This window comes from Leuciscus leuciscus, assembly GCF_965113295.1.
Source record: "Leuciscus leuciscus genome assembly, chromosome: 20".
Taxonomy (NCBI): Eukaryota; Metazoa; Chordata; class Actinopteri; order Cypriniformes; family Leuciscidae; genus Leuciscus; species Leuciscus leuciscus.
Window position 1 is genome coordinate 6,336,395 of NC_138744.1, and position 18,415 is coordinate 6,354,809.

General features: G+C 38.4%; 1 protein-coding gene across 8 annotated transcripts in view; it reads left to right on the plus strand.

Moving 5' to 3' along the window:
- cspg5a (chondroitin sulfate proteoglycan 5a) overlaps window positions 1-18,415 on the plus strand; it is a 44,633-nt gene that overhangs the window by 14,197 nt on the left and 12,021 nt on the right. For all 8 annotated transcript variants that reach the window (XM_082148896.1, XM_082148899.1, XM_082148893.1 and 5 more), the window contains exons 2-3: window positions 7,272-8,238; window positions 17,872-18,060. In XM_082148896.1, coding sequence (XP_082005022.1) covers window positions 7,272-8,238; window positions 17,872-18,060 — 1,156 coding nt within the window. The remainder of the gene's footprint in view (window positions 1-7,271; window positions 8,239-17,871; window positions 18,061-18,415) is intronic.

Sequence of the window (18,415 nt, forward strand, 5' to 3'; positions counted from 1 at the left end):
GCCTGGACCAGCGCCGTGGAAATGTAGGTTAAATGTCGAACTGGGATATTTGGGGGTTCGTCCAAAATGCACATCATTAATTAACCCACATTAAAAGGAAGGACACCACAGAAAACATCTGCAAGTGATTTGCAGACCATTGATCTTACATAATTGCTTATAATTGCTCATTTCTTTTTCCTCCTGGCCATATTATGCAGTGGTATTCGTAGTAGTAGTAGTAGTAGTAGTGCAGAGTTACTGCGCTGTGATTACTCCACTGAGCAGCTGTTGTAACTATGGCAATGATGGAGGCGCACAAAGGCAGGATTAGAGCAGCAAATAATTTATGCTCGGACAATCTCGCGCAGCAAATCACACTGTTTATCCGTGTAGTTTGATTTTACGCACAGAACAAGAATGTCTTTGTAGTTGTAATGGTCAGTCACTTGGGTTATTTAAGAGATTGTGTCGTTCAGCCAGAGAAGGATGAAGGACCAGCCCAATGGGAGCGACTTTTCGACCAGTGGTGTGTTTAAAATTCCGATAGATCACTGAGCGAGATGATCTCATTGACACGATCGGTGTTTATGTAAAAAAGCAGGTCTTTTCATTAAATAATATAAAGTCTAATGTATAATTCTGCAATGGTGCTTAGAAGGTCCATTGTCCATCTGGTTGGATGCAGTTTCTGCATTTTGTCGCCCAGCAACAGGACAGAAAAAAAGAAAAAAAAGGTTTCTTCTTGGTGTTCTTGAATCTGTTAAAAGAAAAATGAATATTGAATGACTTTATCTATAATATATGTTCTTTCTTTTATCACATTTTTCTTGACGATGCCCCAAACTGCACTATATCAGCTGTACACCTTTGTTAAAGCTATACTGTGATGGCGGTTAGTGTTGGTCAGGTAAAAATGATGTCACCGGTGGCCATGCCCTTTGTTAGCTTCATGCATGGACCTGCTTTTGATTTTAGTTGTTGATTCACTTCCTCCCTTCCATGGGAACGAGGAATTTTTAGAAATTAAAAAGCAATTTTTGTATTCTTTGTTGCCTCCATGGTCTTTCGAGTAGAAGAGGAGTGCCATTGGCCATCATAGACAGCCTTTTCCAATCCATTATGTCTTTATTGGTGCGGTGAAACCTTGCGGGAAAATTTGATTTGTGTCAGAAACTGATTTGATAATGTATTCACTTTCAGTATTTGCTGAATCGCCTTTTTATTGTCACAAGAGCCCACTGGACACACTTGCCATCTTCTGTGCTGAGAGACTCCGCTGCTGCTAGGGGAAAAAAAGGTGTTGCCCGCCTCATCTTGACTTGATTTTAATATGATTCTAAAACGATTTTTTCATACATTGACACATGCATGATTAATAGCAGTTTTATCTATATTTATGCCACCTGTTACTGTGCATCAGTCCAAAGTCATGAACACTTAAAGCAGGATTCTGATCTCAATACCCTTAAATGAGAAGGATATCAAGATACTCTGATATCCTCTGACACTGCCATCATATTTAGCAATCCCTACAAATGCAATCCACCATTCTGAATGTAGGCTACTATATTCCCAAAGGAGCCATGGCATGCAGTTTTAGTAATTTTCAATGCATGTCCAATCCAATCCTGAGTATTTCAAGGATTGCAGTTCTTTGTTCCAGGGATATGATGTCATGTACACAGCTACCTGATACAGGTTGCAGTTTAGTACACTCTTAAAAAATAATGGTCCTTTATTGGCATTGATGGTTCCATGAAGAATCCATGGAACCTTTCTTTATAGTGGAAAAAGGATCTTCACACTAAGAAAAAAAGGTTCTTTTAAGAACGGTTCGCTGAAAGGTTCTTTGTTGAACCCAAAATGGTTCTTCTATGGAATCACTGTGGGGATAAAACACGTTTGGAACCTTAATTATTAAGAGTGTATTAAGTCTTGTTTTGACATAAATGTGTGGATACATTTGTGCACATGAATTGGATGGATTTGTAAGCAAAAGGGCTGTGTCTTTTCTCCTGGATCTGTTGCAATGGACTCGAAACAACAGCTCACACATTTTAGATGGTTTTAGGGGAGGTTAATCAGATTTGCATTCATTCATAATCGTTTGCTGCCCAACAAAGTCAGTGCAGTCGGTTTTCAGAGTAAGGATTGATTTGTTTGAGCAATCTCTCCGCCTCCTTCTTTTGAAGGCATTCATTTACTAGGTCTTCAATGCCTTGATTTTTTATTTTTATAATTACTTTAAAGCAACCAGAAGTGAATTATAAAGTAGTGCTGTCAATGTGGACTGCTGCCATTTTGTGTTTCATCAGAAACTGATCACCCCACTTCTAATGCATCTACCATGTGAATTCATACATGTAATGGAAACAGATCATTAGCTTATTTAATTAGCTTATCAAAGTAGAAAAAAGATATAAAAAATCAGATATACTCAAAATTGAGTAGTCTAAAAGACTTGGCACATATTTGTTTTTGTAGGTGTTTCTTTTACTTGAAATTGTTGATGTGGACTTATAAATTTGTGATGATGGTTTTTCACACAGCGCATTCGAGCTCCGCCGTTGCACACTCTGCACAGCGAGGGCAAGCTGGTTCCCATGGCAACACATCCCTCCTCCATCCAACCACCTGTTGAGTACAGAAATGGAAAGATTTATGCATTGGGAGGTGGAGAGACGTCCAGTGGTAGCTGTCTGATTATGTCTCAAGGTCAAAAGATCTGACTGTTAATACCTGCGTAATAAGTAAAGTTAAAATATTCCATGGAGGAATATTCACATCCTATTTTTTGCACAGGATAGTAAGGCGTTTCACAAAAGCCTATTGGATGGAGGCAGTTTTGTGTTAACAACACAGTTAAATGTTTTCCCTCTACGTTTTCCACTCCATTTCATCAATTTACTCTGCATACTTTATGCATGTACTTAATTCTTTTTAGTCTTTGTAAAGTTTTGGAGGGATACAGTGATTAAGGCTTCATTCGGTGATTGATCATCAGATAATCAATCACTTTTGACAACAGCTCCTGGACGTACTGCTGGACATAGAGGTTAAGGCCAGTGTTCATCATTAACATTCCATGTCTCTATTGTCACAGATGTTTTATTTACTAATTCATTAGCTTGGTCTGCTGTTTTAGGGGCCGTTTACAGGACAAACCGTGTTTTGTTGGAATGAAAACGCGAACTTTTGAAAACGGGTTTTCAAAGTGCAAGTAGGCTATTTGAACATGATTATGATCACGATAACGTTATCATCTCCATTTAAACTTCAAAAACTCGAATTTGTGAAACCGGTGATGTAATGCGCATGCGTCTATAGGCGTGTAGTTTCTTTAAAAAGTGACATTGCCAACTATTGGCCTGGCATGTATAATACAGCGTTTTTAGGCGTTTCCGCGGCAGTGTATTAAATCATGCTAGCAACATGCTAAATCATGCTAGCAATGTGTTAAATCTTGCTAGCAACCTGGTAAATCGTGTTAGCAACGTTAAATCATGCTAGCAATGTGTTAAATCATGTTAGCAACATGCTAATTCATGTTTGCAACATGTTGGCAATGTGTTAAATTTTGTTAGCAATCTGTTAAATAATGTTATCAACATGCTAATCATGCTAGCAATGTGTTAAATCATGTTAGCAACATATTAATCATGTTAGCAACATCTTGGCAATGTGTTAAATCATGATAGCAATATGCTTAATAATGTTAGCGAGATGTTAAATCATGTTGGCAAAATGTTCAATCATGCTAGCAACACGTTAAATCATGCTAGCAACAGAATCCTGAAAAATATATTTCTTTGTTTTTGCAAAAATCAATATTGATATTGATGATAATAATAATAATAAATGTTTATTAAGCACCAAATCAGCATATTAGAATGATTTATGAAAGGTCATGTGACACTGACTTCTGGAGTAATGGTTGCTGAAATCATAGAAATAAATGACATTTTAAAATATATTAACATAGAAGACAGTTATTTTAACTCGTAAAACTATTTCACAATATTACTGTTTTACAGCATCCTTGATCAAATACATAGCCTTGGTGAACATAAGAAACTTCTTAACACACATTCCCGAATCTTATTGTAAATGTTTCATGTTATACCAAAGAAACTTTTTTATTTTTTTATTTTTTTTATTTTAATAGTTAATATACAGGCCCCTCCTTCCAACCACCTCTTTTCATGATCCAATCAATTCATTATGGATGAAACTAGATTTTTTTTTTCTCTCTTTGAATATCCTGTCTTGCTCGTATGGAAGTTATATTGGACAAAGAAATACAAAGAAATCACAATGTTACACTAGACCCACAGATGACAGAAAAACGTTAAATGAAGCTGTTGGGTCCATGGCTTCTGAGATGTACCTCCCACAGTTCTTGCTCAGGCAGTCTGCCATCAGAAACCCATATGAGGTACAGACGAACTGTCAGGGCTCTTCGCTGTCCTCCCTTCACTGTCTGCAGTGCTGCACAAACAAAGAGCTTGGCATCTCTCCAAAGTCATGCAACCAAGACCCGTGGCCATCATTCCTCCGAACCTGGCCACCAAACAACAAACCCCAAACCCCAAATACCTCCTCCCCTTTGGGCTGCATTGGGGTGCCTGAGAGAAAAGGGGGTAACTCAGTATTATGCAACAAGATTTGACCATCTGAGAGAAAAGGGGAAACACAAGGACCCTTTTGTGTCCGCTTTGCCTGGGGCCCCCGGTTCCTCGCTTCTGTAGTGCATCCCGTCTGGGAGACGCATTATGGCAGGAGATCTTTGATAATGCCGTGGCTGTAAAGATCTGACCCAAATCTGGCTATTTAACCCACACAATCTGCAAAACCAGCATTCCAGCAAGGGTCAAACGTTTTTTTTTTTTTTTTACAGAACAAATAGCCTTGACTGACTTGGCGTATTCTGCTAGAAGAAAAGGAGATACATGAAAGCGAATGTGAAAATCCTGCTCCTAATTAGGTTACCGGCAAGTATCCATGACACGTCTGCTAACGGTTGAAGGACGCTGTGCATTAACTGTTCGCACTTATTCAATTCAGACCTTCCACACCAGAGTTTGGTTTTCTATCTCTAGTTTAATCACTGGCTGCTCTCTACATGAGTCACACTGGAACGCCATAATACGGTTTAGCAGATACACTAAACTGCGAATATGATTATGCTACTCAAATGAGAGCTTTATAACTTGCCATTGGCCATGTTAATGGTGCAAAACACTTTAGATGTGGAGATCATGTGTTTTTTAACCACACATCTGGTTTCTATCTAGTCAGACTGATGATGTCTTCCTGTATTAGTCATCATATTTAAAACTATATTTGTCTTAAAATAAACATAGGATTCTTTTTTGTGTATCAGAAGCTAAAGATATTTGTCCACAGAGAGCTTTGATATTTGTACCTTTAGTCATTCACACAAATATTTAGGACTGACTGTGCACAATCTTATTTTGCACTTTCACCATTCAAAAGTTTGGCATCAGAAAGATTTTAAATTTTTTAAATGCAGCCTTGGTGAAGAGGTGTCTAAATATCTGATTTCACATGTTTCGTTTCTGCTCAATCTACAGAAAAAAATGGACAAAGTTTAAAAGTGTTTGTGCTGGTTGTTTTGGAGTTAAAGTTGCTGATGTCTTGAAAACAGCACTTGATGACCTCCTCACCCTCTTTGTTTTGTTGTGTGTGGTGTTTATGCTTCAATGACTGATTTGACATCTGTGTTTGAAAGGCATGTTAATCCTGCACGAATACAGAGATCTAAATGCTCATTTCTAGATTCGCTAATGTCTAATGTTACCACAAAGGAGCTGTATCTGATTCATCTCCGTCAGATTTGTCACATAAATACTACATTAGTGATTCACACTCTCTAATAAAATCCAGACCAAGCACATCTGGCCATTTTTGGGAACCTTTTTCTGAGGGAGCATCTCTGTGCCAAAGATCTTAGTCTCCACTGTCACATGTTATGTCTCCGACTATATCCTACTCAGTTTAGTTCTTCATGTGTTTAAAAAAAACACAGAGGTTCTTGGAACAAAAATGGCCAGGCAATCCAGAAGTTATAAACTCATCAATAGAGCGGTCAGATAATAGCAGTGGAAAATCAATGCAAAACAGTCATCTTTGGAAACAGCGGTCCTCAAGAAAGAGAGACTGTCATGTAAGTTTGCTTAGACTTTTGTTCTGTGCGACAGGAAAGCAGGATCACAAATCCACTGTTATTAAGCACACAGTTGACTGAGTCCATATACTTGTTCACAAAAAATGTTATTGCCATTCCAGAAATGCACTCAATTTCCTGTGTAGTGGAAGCCGCAACACATATTTTTGAGCTTTCAATACACAAGTATCTTTGTTCGTGTTCAACTTCTATAGAAGTGTTTTACAAATTCATTGCGAGAATCCATGCTTGTAGTGTTTCTGTTCATATTGTGAAAGATTTGTTTGATTTTTTCATGGAAAGAAATGTAAACTTTCATATCTGCAAAAAATTACTACTTGTTTCCAGTGAAAATATGTAAAAATCCTTACACTATAGGTACATTTACTTTAGAAGCAACACTGTACATGATATTTAGACTTGTTTTAATTGATTGTATTTTGAATACATGTATATTTGGTTTTCCTCTAGTTTTTAACTTGCCTATATTTAAAGTAAAACAAGTTCGACAAATTATCTGCACACACATATATATATATATATATATATATATATATATATATATATATATATATATATATAAATATATATATGAAACATTTTTTTATTTCTTTATTACAAAGCCCTGTTATTTTTCAAACACCTGCCATATACTGACATTTTTCACAATCCGGTCAACTCGATGGGTAAAATCCCTCTCATTGAATATCCTATTCACATTATGGCTGTAAAATTGATTATGAACACTGTGTTAACTTTAATGAAATTGTGTTGTTGGATTAGACCTGATAGATAGATGACAAAAGAATTTATGGGCTTTTCTGGTGGTCAAAGATGCTGTTTCTTTTTAGCTAATTGTTACTCCGCTGGGAGCCCCTATGAAGTCTCGACCCCTAATCCCTAATCCTGCCTTTGAGAACCATGTACATTAGTAAAATAATTACACCTAATCTCAAGGCTTGCTAAAGAAGCTTTTTAAAAGATATTGGGAGACCTACCACTGAGAAGGAAATAAGGAAATAGTTAAATACAAGTGGCTTTATTGTTTGGATGAATGTAAGGTTTTTCATTCCTCCTAACCTTAATCTGCTCTTTTCAACAGGTAACTCTGTGGTGGGAAATGAAACTGAGGCTGATAGTGCTGTTAATGTGACCTCCTTGTCAACCAAGGGTGAGGAGGAGAAGATAGAGGAGGTGTCACAGTTCACCAGCTTGCCCAGCACCTCTGACCTGACTCCCACCGGACGAAAGCTCAGAGATGAAGATGTAGGCAGTGGCATGCAGAATGAAGTCTTCTCGCCAACTCCAGGAACTCCAACTTCCAGTGAGGGTGCCACAACCACTTTGGCAAGTCCAGACATCAGCCCCGACTCTGCTGAGATCGAATACTTGCTTCCCCATGAGCCTGTTAATACCTTGGAGGAAGAGGAACAGGAAGTGGAAGAGGAAGTGAAGCAGCAAGTGCCTACACAACCACCCTGGCAGGATGCTAAAGTAGACATGAAGACCACTGTGTTTGACCTTGACCTTGACCTTGAGACATCTCCCATGACCCCGTCCCCAACTCATCCACCCTCCCCATCTGATGTCACTGTAGATTTCTTCGACTCTAGCTCCCACCGCAAGAACCTAGACCCATCGTCTCTGTCACCGCACGAGCTTCAGGGCCGTGACCCCACCTCCTGGGCCATGCCTGACAACTACGACTACATGACGCCCTACGACGATAGTGTGACTCCCACCATCGACGATGTGACTCCCACTATCGACGATTACCCCAACAGCAGCACTTCTGAGTCTTACGATGATGACGTCTCCACCACCCCTCCTTCCAAACGCTTTCCTCCTCAATTGCCCCCCAACCCTGGTTTCATGTTTCCCAAAGGAGCCACTGTGGAAGAAGAACCCCGTGCTCCCCCTGGTGTGATCGACTCAGTTAATGGCTCAGACTGTCGGCAGGGCTTTGTCCGCACCAATGGAACCTGCAAGTCCCCATGTGATCTGCAGCCCAACTACTGCTTCAATGGGGGCCAATGCTACGTCCTGGAAGGAACTCAAATGCTCTGCAGGTAAGCGTTTAGAAGAACCAGGTTATTCACTAAGACAAGAATCACAATTAATTTTGCTCATACTTATCGTTTGGTTTGTTTAGGACAGGTGTGCTATTACTTTTCTAGGTGATTAGACTTTCAATTTTCGCTTAGTGGATGTTAAGACAGGTGACAAAATCCAATAGGCTTACATCAAAGGTGTGACCATATCTAGTGACCAGAGTACTTGAAGGTCGGCTCTTCTGACTTGGGCCAGTAAGAAAACACTTAGCAATCATCCAAAACACCCTAGCAACTTCACAGCAAACATTCAGAGCACCTTAGCAACATTGCTGTTTGCATTCAGAATTGAATTGAGATTGTCTTTTAAATTCAAATTCAAATCCTGACGTAATGAATGGGATACAGAATTGGAATGGAATTGGAATTGGAAAGAAATTCAACTCGTTTTTTTAACTACTACGCACCTGACTTAGGTTGAACCGATTGTCTCAGACACCTGAAAATATTATACTCAGTTGAGTTTACCTCTGACCGCTCGTGAATAGTGTAGCTATTCTGACCACATAAAATGTCTAAGAATTATAGTTAGGCTACCTGACCGCAATCTAACCCCGCTTAAGAGTCTCACAAAGAGTCGAATGACGTCTCGTTCCGTTCGAACACTATCACTTGGGAATAAGGTCTCTAGTGTTCTTAACCGGCTCCACACTATCACTTGGGAATAGGAGTAAGAGCTTTAGTGTTTCGCTAACTGACTTGTTCCGCTAACTAACTTGGTGCGCAGCAATAATAACCGACAGACTTCAGAGAATGCCTTTGAATATGCTTTTATCACGTCCGGAGGATCTGAGAGAAAATCTCAGAGAGAATCCCACCAGCAAAAAGAATACAACAGTTTTTATAGAATAGGAGCATGGGAAAAATCATATGATACATTAGGCTACCATAATTTCCCTACAATTTGATTGGTTCTTCATAGGCAAACCCTTCTGTTACTAGGTAGAAGCAAACTCTGTTTTCTTGATTACTTCATTGTTAATCACAAGTTTTCAAATCTAGACATCTGTCCAGTTTAATTTCTCCTATTTGTTGTATATACACTCACACACTCAAAGTCACGAGTTTTCGACCAAAGATTTTGGAAACATTTAAGATTCAAAAGCATATGAATGTTGTTCCTGCAAGAAAAATAAATGTTAGTTATGATTAATTAAAAAATCCATCACAGGATCCATTCTGAATTTTGCACATCCCTGTTTAGCAACCACATAGTAATGCCCTGGCAACCGCCCACAACGCCCTAGTTTATGCATGAGTAAACACCCCTGGTATTTTCTTTGGACAAATCTAATAGTTCTAAATTGGAATGAAATGGAGGGAACCTCTCAAGAAGATTTGCCTTTCCTCATGGCACATCTGGTCACAAGGGGAACTAAGGACTTGCACAAGGACAGGCTGAGTGCTGCAGAGCAGAAAGCACCACATGTTTTCCCAGATTCTTTATGAGGAAAGTTTATTAGGAAACTTCCCTCTCGCTGCCAGATTATTTTGAGCACAACTGTTTTTGCCCAAACATGTGACCAAACATGAAACATGCACAATAGTCTAGACTCTAGACACATAAGTTTATGTTTGTTTTCATGTGTCTTGCATTATATCCTCTCTTTTACTAGAAAAGTCATTTTTAAAAGTCCTATTTTGAAGAATAACAATAACAGCGGGTTCATTAACTTCACTATCACTGCAAATACATTTACCATGCAAGCAAACGCTATAAAGAGTAACCTGTAACCGCTATAAAGAGGTCATCATGAGGATTATGTTTAAGCTGAAAATAAGTATGAGGAGATATGAAATTCAGCATGTTCACGGGTAGATTAGGTCAAAATGGGGGCAGGATACTTGAGAGCCAAGCTCACTGCTTCCTGAAAAGCAACTACCATATTTTCTTTACATAAAAGTCACATATTAATGATATTTTGGGGGTTTTGGGAGGGTAGACCTTGGGTAGATCATGGGTTCAGGTGATATCAGTACTGCATTATTGTGAAATTAACTGTCATTCTCCCTCCACAACTCTTCCAGACACACACCGGTTGTAATTCACATTGTGATTAAGATCTAAGACAATCCCCTTGCCAGCCAGTGACTATTAACAACCTATTCATGGTCATAAATCTCTTGTTCCTCCCTCTTTTTGGATTTGTGCAATGACCCTGACCGTATCCACAACCTTTGTCAGTCCAGAGGTCATGGTTAGCTGTAAATTTCAGATTTAATCACATTTATTCTTATGAATTTCATTCCTTACTGAACGTTTTATTGCTCAGAGATTGCTCTTTCATAGCTCATGAGATTTGTCAGATGTTTCTCCTAAGACATTGCTTGAATTTAGGATGATTTGCATGCAGTTTGCAATAAATATAGAGCTATATGTATGAATAAATAGATCATTTGATTTTGGAAGAATGTGAGAAATGTTTGAGCAAATATTGAAATCTCTGGTTTTTGATTGATGATTGAGCACAGTTTGTGAGTTTGTTGAGATCTCTTAGAGGAGACATACAGTATGTGAGATTACTGGGGTCTTTTTCTCAGGAGAAAACTCTAAGCAGGAGACTTAGACCTTCATATGTTCTGTTTAATGTCTTTTTTTCTAGGGGACCAAACAGTTGCCTGTCTGCCAGTTGTGCTGGATTAAAATTCTTTTTTTTCTCCCTTTTCCCCTCTGAATAATACCATAGTAACATAATATGAGCAGTTTGTGCTCATATCAAATGATCTTGCTGAAAACTTACTCCCAGTTACACCTCTCACCTAGTCATCATCATAATTACCAATGTAATTTATTACATTTCTCACTCTGAATAAGAGCATCTGCTAAATGGAATCAGATGTGATTTTTTTCTTCTGAGCCTATCTCTGAGTTCCTCATCATGCTCATGTACTTGCATTGTAAACAGACGCCCCCCCCCCCCCCCCCCCCCCCCCCCCTCACTGACTCCCCAAAACAAGCCTAGTCAAAGTGGGTCAGTGGAGCTCTGGGCATCTGTGTCCCATGTTGGCTTTGTTTATATGAGGCTCGCATGAACACTGATTTATTCACCACTGCAATCTTATTAGAGTATGAATGTTAATGGCTCAGACATCTTTTCAGAGCACCGTCCTTCCCCCTCCCCTGCGCACGTGCCTCTCTTTTAGTGATCTATCGAGAGCTTTCTGTATGTGTGGACAAATGACAGATGTGCCTTCATTTCAGTAAAAAAAAAACATGTTTTTGACTGTGATTCTAGTCAGTGAAAGTTAATGTTAACATCCAAGAGGACTTTTTATGCTCTTTCATAGCTCAATAGACCGAACACCTCAAATGCAACTTTTTTTTGTAAAATCAATGTTATATATTGTAATATACAGCAATATTAATCTCTGAAATTCCTTCACGAGAGCACCATGGCGCATGCGTGTTGTGTTGACGTGAGAGTAGATGTTTTTGCATGAACACGCATTAGAGATTCATATTTTGTAAATAAAGTGGTAAATTATGTTTTTTGCACAAACAAAACGCTCATGGAGTACTTTTATGATGTCTTTACTACCTTTCTGGGCCTTAAAAGTGGTAGTTGCGTATATAGGCTGTCAATAGAGGGACCGAAAGCTCTCAGATTTCATTATAAAGACCTTCATTTGTGTTTCCAAGACAAACGAATGTCTACGAGTTTGAAACTACACGAGGATGAGTAATTAATGGAAGAATTTTTATTTTTGGGTGAACTAACCCTTTAAATTGTATAATTTGTTAATTTAGATTTGAAGATCAGCAAGCGCTTAATGTTCTTTATAGATAGAGTGTTGTTGTGACAGACACAGTTGGACCTGATTAATGATTGGTCTAATCCAGTCCTGATCCTTCTCAGTCACTGGGTTATTACCATTGGCGGTCTCCTAGTAAAAGCGTTCTCCATCTGGGGATCACCCTTATACCACCCCAGGGATCCGGCAGGGGATCAAGTGGCCTGCAGCCTCTCAAAGCTGAATATTGTAAACCTTTGTAACCCTGGTAATTTGGGGTTTTTATTCAGCAATCGAGGAGTGATGATTGTGACAGCAGTGCTAAACCACATGTTTAGAGTTAATGAAGGGTTGCCGCTCATGGTGTGGCTGTGTTTACTATGACAAGCTGTACTGACACTTAATTAAGCGATAGTTGAGCGCCAAGTTTTAGTAGATCTTCCTAAAGACAATTTTACACGGTCACCGCGAGTTCCCAGTTAATTTTTAATGGAAGATTGGTGGCAAAAATCTTGTCCCCCTATCAGTGTACTCTGTGAAATAACTTTTAGAGTAAGACCTGGGCTCATTGTTTGTCATTTTAGTAAGAATGCATCTGCTAAAAATATTGTTAGCACTACCAGTGCAGTGAGCATGCAGATGATTCCTAACTACTTTGCCCTCTTTTTGCATATTAAGGAAGTTATACATTAGAGACAAGCTGAATATGAATATTTAAGATGCATTTTGAGGCTGTGTCAAGTAAAGTAAAATTTATTTATAGCGCTTTTCACAATGCACATTGTTTTTAATCATGGTATTAATATTTATAATAACATATTATCTTCATGCATTATAGTCACATTTAGCAGATTTGAGCTGGGCGATATATAGCCTAGTTTACATTTTGCGACAATACAAGCAATCAAGATATGCTATATAGTATTGCCCTAAGAGAGTATGCTGTATGCAATTAAAGTTGGACATACTTATATCCAACTTTATATAAAGAGCTGGGCAATAATATAGTTACAGTTAGTTGAGCTTTGCTGTATATATCGCTGTTTGTGATTATACTGTTTTTATGCGAATAAAGTTGTATACAACTTTATAATAATAAAAAAACCAGTTTCAACCAGTATAGTAAAAAGTGTTTATAAAACACATTATCTGGTTGTTTGTCAGATACTTATCTGGTATCTGAGAATTATCAGATAATTATCATTATCTGGTTGTTATCTGTGGAAAATAAATGAATTGGATTACTAGACCTGCCTGTCTTAAATTTTGTTAAATATTTTCATTTTAATTTTTTATAAATTATTAATTAATTAATTAATTAATTAATTAATTAATTAATTAATATTTAAGATATTGTTTGCATGACTAAAGATGACTTTCAGTGGATTTGCAGCATTGTATGACATGTAAATTATGGTGTGTAATCACACGTATGCATATTTTTGAGAACAGAAAAGGTTTCTTGACATTTTTATTAAAATAATCAAAACTATCTGTATATATGTTGTTCTTGAAAGAGGAAGAGATAACAGAGCAGAGAAAGAAAGAGAAATGGAGGGGAACAGAAGGGAGGTTTGGTCTTAAGAGAGATATTAGTGATGGAATGACATGTCATCACTACATCTGTTTCAACTACTGCTTGCTACTGCTCAGCTGGGGCTGTTTGGCATCCATCCATCTCAACACTCCATCTAACATACACACATGTGCACACAAACACAGTCTTAGCTGCACCATCTGTCCACACGGCAGCTTCGTAAACTGCCCATATTTATACACAGAGATTAACCGCACAAATTCAACCCTCATCTAGTTTAGACCAACATTTCTAGGTGCACTAGCATAGTCATGATGTTAACAAATGGTCTTTTAAAATTATGCAGGATAATCAGCAAAATTTTGCTTGGTTAAATGGATGGTTCACCTAAAAATTGTATTATTTACTCCCCCTCGTGTTGTTCCAAACCTGTATGACTTACCTATTCATAATAGAAGTGGTCTAGAAACGTGCATATAGCTTCTGTGGAAGTCTCAGGACCAAAAAATTTTCATGTTCACGATTTTTTTTTTGTGGTCCTATAGACCCTTTTACTGTTTGTACACGATGACGTATGCGCGCGCACATTGGCAACGGAAGTATGGCGAGAATCAGCAGCGTGTCAAGCTGCGCGAGCGGATTAAACAACAGACGCGAGCATTTTTTATTATTTCCTCGCTCCAATCAACACGTTTAATCGCCTGCAGCCACTCTTCTGAAACGGCCGTGATCCTGTCGGAATAATATAAAACTTAAGCCCCTTGGTGGAATATCGTTTAGTGCAACCGTAAACGCAACAACCAGACATTTTGATGCTGGGAAACCGTTTTGATAAATTTTCGGAGTTGCTAACACGTTAGAGCCAGTGGGGAGAAACACCACTTCCGTTGCCAAAATGCGCGCGCAGCTATTTGATCACGTGGGCTGTAAAAGGGTCTATACCTGCCTGTCAACATATGTATTTCCATACCTCTGCGCACCCGCTCCCGCATACATCACATACATCAGCGTGTTGTGTAGACATTCACCTGGTCATCTTTTACAGTTCCTCGTGAACCAAAACTACGAGCTAATGCCGCGTTCACACCATGTTGTAACTGTAATTACGAGATGGCAACCCGTGACGCTCTACCCGGAGCTGTTTATGTCCTTTGAGACATGAAGTAAATTAACGGCGTCTCGTGACGCTTTGTAGACTCTGCTGTGTGCGTTTCAACGCTATCTCACGACCAATTCGTACGAGTGAGTAAAAGGTGGCTAATTCGTACGAATTTCTACGACCTCACTAGTATGAATTTGTACGATATTTCTAAACCCCAGTGATGGGTAGGTTTAGGGGTGGGATCAGGGGTAATACGTACGAATTCATACGAATTGGGCAACTCGTAAAATATGTACGATTTAGCAAAAATCTTTCGCATTTGTACGAGTGAGGTTGTATGAATTTGTACGAATTAGCCACCTCGCAAAATACATACGAATTGCCGTGAGATCGGGTTGAGCTTTGGAGAGCGTTCTGAAGGAAGGGTGGGATCTCATGCTTTCAAAGCTAGCCACTCTGAAATTGCCTACCCTACCTTTAATAATGATAGAGTTTACATTTTTGGTTGAACTATCACTTCACTTAGTTAAGGAGCCTGGTGGCTTGTGTTTTGTAGTCTAACGCACAAACTCACTCAGCCTGTCAGTTGCAGTTATATCGGATTTTCTTGGAACTTCTCAGAATGTATCTAACCATCTGATTTCATTTCACATAATAATATTAAAATTGTGTAAACGGGTTCATTGATGTAGGCTCTGTTTGGGATGACATATGACTGATTGCATAACAGTTCTGACTACTGACTCAGTCAAAAGGTTGTGCAGTTATAAACATGGGTGAGAGAGACAGTGGATGAGGGAAGGAGAACATAATGCACGAAAGTAATAAAAGATCTTGACTAAAAGCCCTGAAAAGAGGGTTAGGTTGGAAAAGAGTTGGCAAGAGAATGGGTGTAGAATGTAATTTAGATAGCATGCAAACTTTGTGGAAGAAACAAACACAGTTAAGAGTGTTGAGATCTGGGAGGATGGATGAGAAACAGCTGAGGGGCTGAATAGACAGGCTGCTTTATACAGCCCACTGTAAGGATGCATTTATATGCACACTCACATCAACACTCCTGACACCTCTCCCTTCTGGGATTGAATGCCCTCGGTGGCGCCGCGCCAACCCTGTTCTCATTCGTCTCGCTCTCGGTTGGCTCAGGCACAAAGGGGCATACAGGATGCTGTAGTGAAAAGAAGTGAAACCTCAGACCCCCCTCCCGTGACCACCAAGACTGTGAATGAAGACGACTTCCTTTCATTATAGACATTTACATTTGAGTGTGTGCAATTGTAGATGTGGTTGAGAGAGAGAGAGAGAGAGAGAGAGAGAGAGGTGCAGTCAGGACTGAAGTCTTTGCAAATCATTTGCGTTTGATTGCTTGCAAATGTTTCAGTTATCATCAGATTTGTGTTTTATTATATACATCTGTTTTTCTCCCTTCTCCAGCTATTTGAATCTCTCTTTCCCACGATTATCTGCATGATGCACCATTGAAGCTTTTAACCACTGTACACGCTTAACAGAATTTGGACATGTTCCTGGAGCAACATCACCAATGGGATGAACCAATCAGATTAGATTTTCTATAATAATAATGTATACATTTTATAACATTCTTAATTATAATGTAATTAAAATATTAAATATATATAAAACATTACATATAGAATGTATTCTATTTTTTATCAATTAAAACATTTATATTATAAAAACTTCAGAATAGATTAAATTTCAATATTATATATAAATAATATATATATATAACACACACATAAATATAAATATAAATATAAAGATAATATAAAGTGCATTATACACAGTGTATATATATATATATATACATATATATATACACACACACTGTATAATGCATAATGTACTTTAGAATATTGTGACATTTATATTTTATATTATAAAAATATTGTCGGATTAGATGTTTTATATATAATATATAAGTGTTACTATATTCTTAATAACATTATAAAGTTATATACAGTATATACACACACACACAAATTTTATATATATTTATATAATATAGGAACAAATATAGGAAAACATAGCCTGCATACATGGGTAAATCACATCATGCCATTTCATTCCTGACTCTTAGCAATAATGCTGGTGGAGCTCAAAAGATACAGATTTCATCCTTCAATCTGACTGCGGCATCTGCACCGCTGATGTTGTTTGTTTGTCTGTCCTCTGACAGATACAACCCTACTGTTTGTTATGTGTGCAAAATGGAGGAGGAAAAGTTTAGGGAGCTGATGGAGAGGATGCAGATGCCCATGTGCTTTTATTCCTGACAAAACCCAGATGCAAAGCCCAGCGTTCTGAAACCTTTTTTGGTAGCAACATTTTCATACACGCTCAAACGTACTATTGTATCATTGGATTGCCTTATTGGATTATCAAGGCAAATGTCACTGAGTTTTAATATGACAGATCCTGACAGTCTTTGAAGTTAGTTCAATGACTTCTAGAACAGGTTCAGAACTGGTGTTAAATCCAGTCTAAAGCAGTATTGAAGAAACTTAAGGCAAGATAAAGGCAGTGAACTTGTCATCCACCCAGGTGTCTGCAAAAATGAATGGTAAAAATGCTGAAGGCAGTGAATTTTAACTCGCCCTTGGTGTAGGAGATGCACTGAGCCCCCATGCATAATTCATATGAAACAAGAGACTACATTGGGAATCAAAGCACATTTTTGGGAAGCCAGTAAGGATTAAAATACTGTCTTAATATGGTGTGTTTAAAATGTGTCTTACTTCAAAAATGAGTGTGTTGGCGTGATATTGGATGAATCCCAGTAAGGGCCTTGTCGCTCCATATGTTTTTACTGGAGAAGAGGCAAAAAAAATTGGCTCCACACTGACCCCTAAAACCTGCTGGTCTTGAACCAGGAATGGCCAATGGGATAATGTCTGCAAAAAGTAATGTTTTCTGAACAGCAACTAATAATGCAAGAACGATGCAATCTCTCACGAAAATAATGGGATCGTTCCATTCATATTTAAATAACCCGTTTAGATGCAATCATTGTTTGTTGCACCATAAAAAAATTTTATTTGCAATTACCGTAACTGCTATGTATATTTCTATAAATTTTATTCATTGTATATTGAATTAACTTTTGACTATTGCATCAAAATCTGCTTGTAAAAATACAAGCGTGTTACCAATTTGTTGGAAAAGGCTTTGCATATATTTCCCTTTCTTTGTCTTGCAGGTGCAACATCCAGGACTACATGTGGCACAAGGGTGCCCGCTGCGAGTCCGTTATCACAGAGTTCCAGGTAATGTGCATCGCCATCGGGGCCTCCGCTCTCATGGTGCTCCTGCTCTTCATGATCGTCGTTTGCTTTGCCAAGAAGCTGCACGTGCTCAAGACTGAGAATAACAAGTTGCGCAAGCGCAGGTGAGACTCCGGCATGCTGTGGGCAGTTGGCAGGACACAGCTAAATTCATGAAAATGACCCATGTGGTAGAGATTTTTAGAGAGAGTAAGACAAAGTAGAAGGGTTTATGGATTAAAAGCCTTAAAACCTCATGTTTTGTGGCGGAATTAGGAACAAATAAGTCACACACAGTGGAGCTTGCCAAATGTTTGTGCTGTTATTTAAATAGCAACTATTCAATCCCATGACCTTTCTCCAGCATATACACACAAAAAAAAATAAGCCCAATTTTTTAATAGGAGGGTATCATGTATTCCACAAAAATATTAAGTAGCAAAAACTTTGATCACAATAAGAAAAATTTCTTGAGCAGCA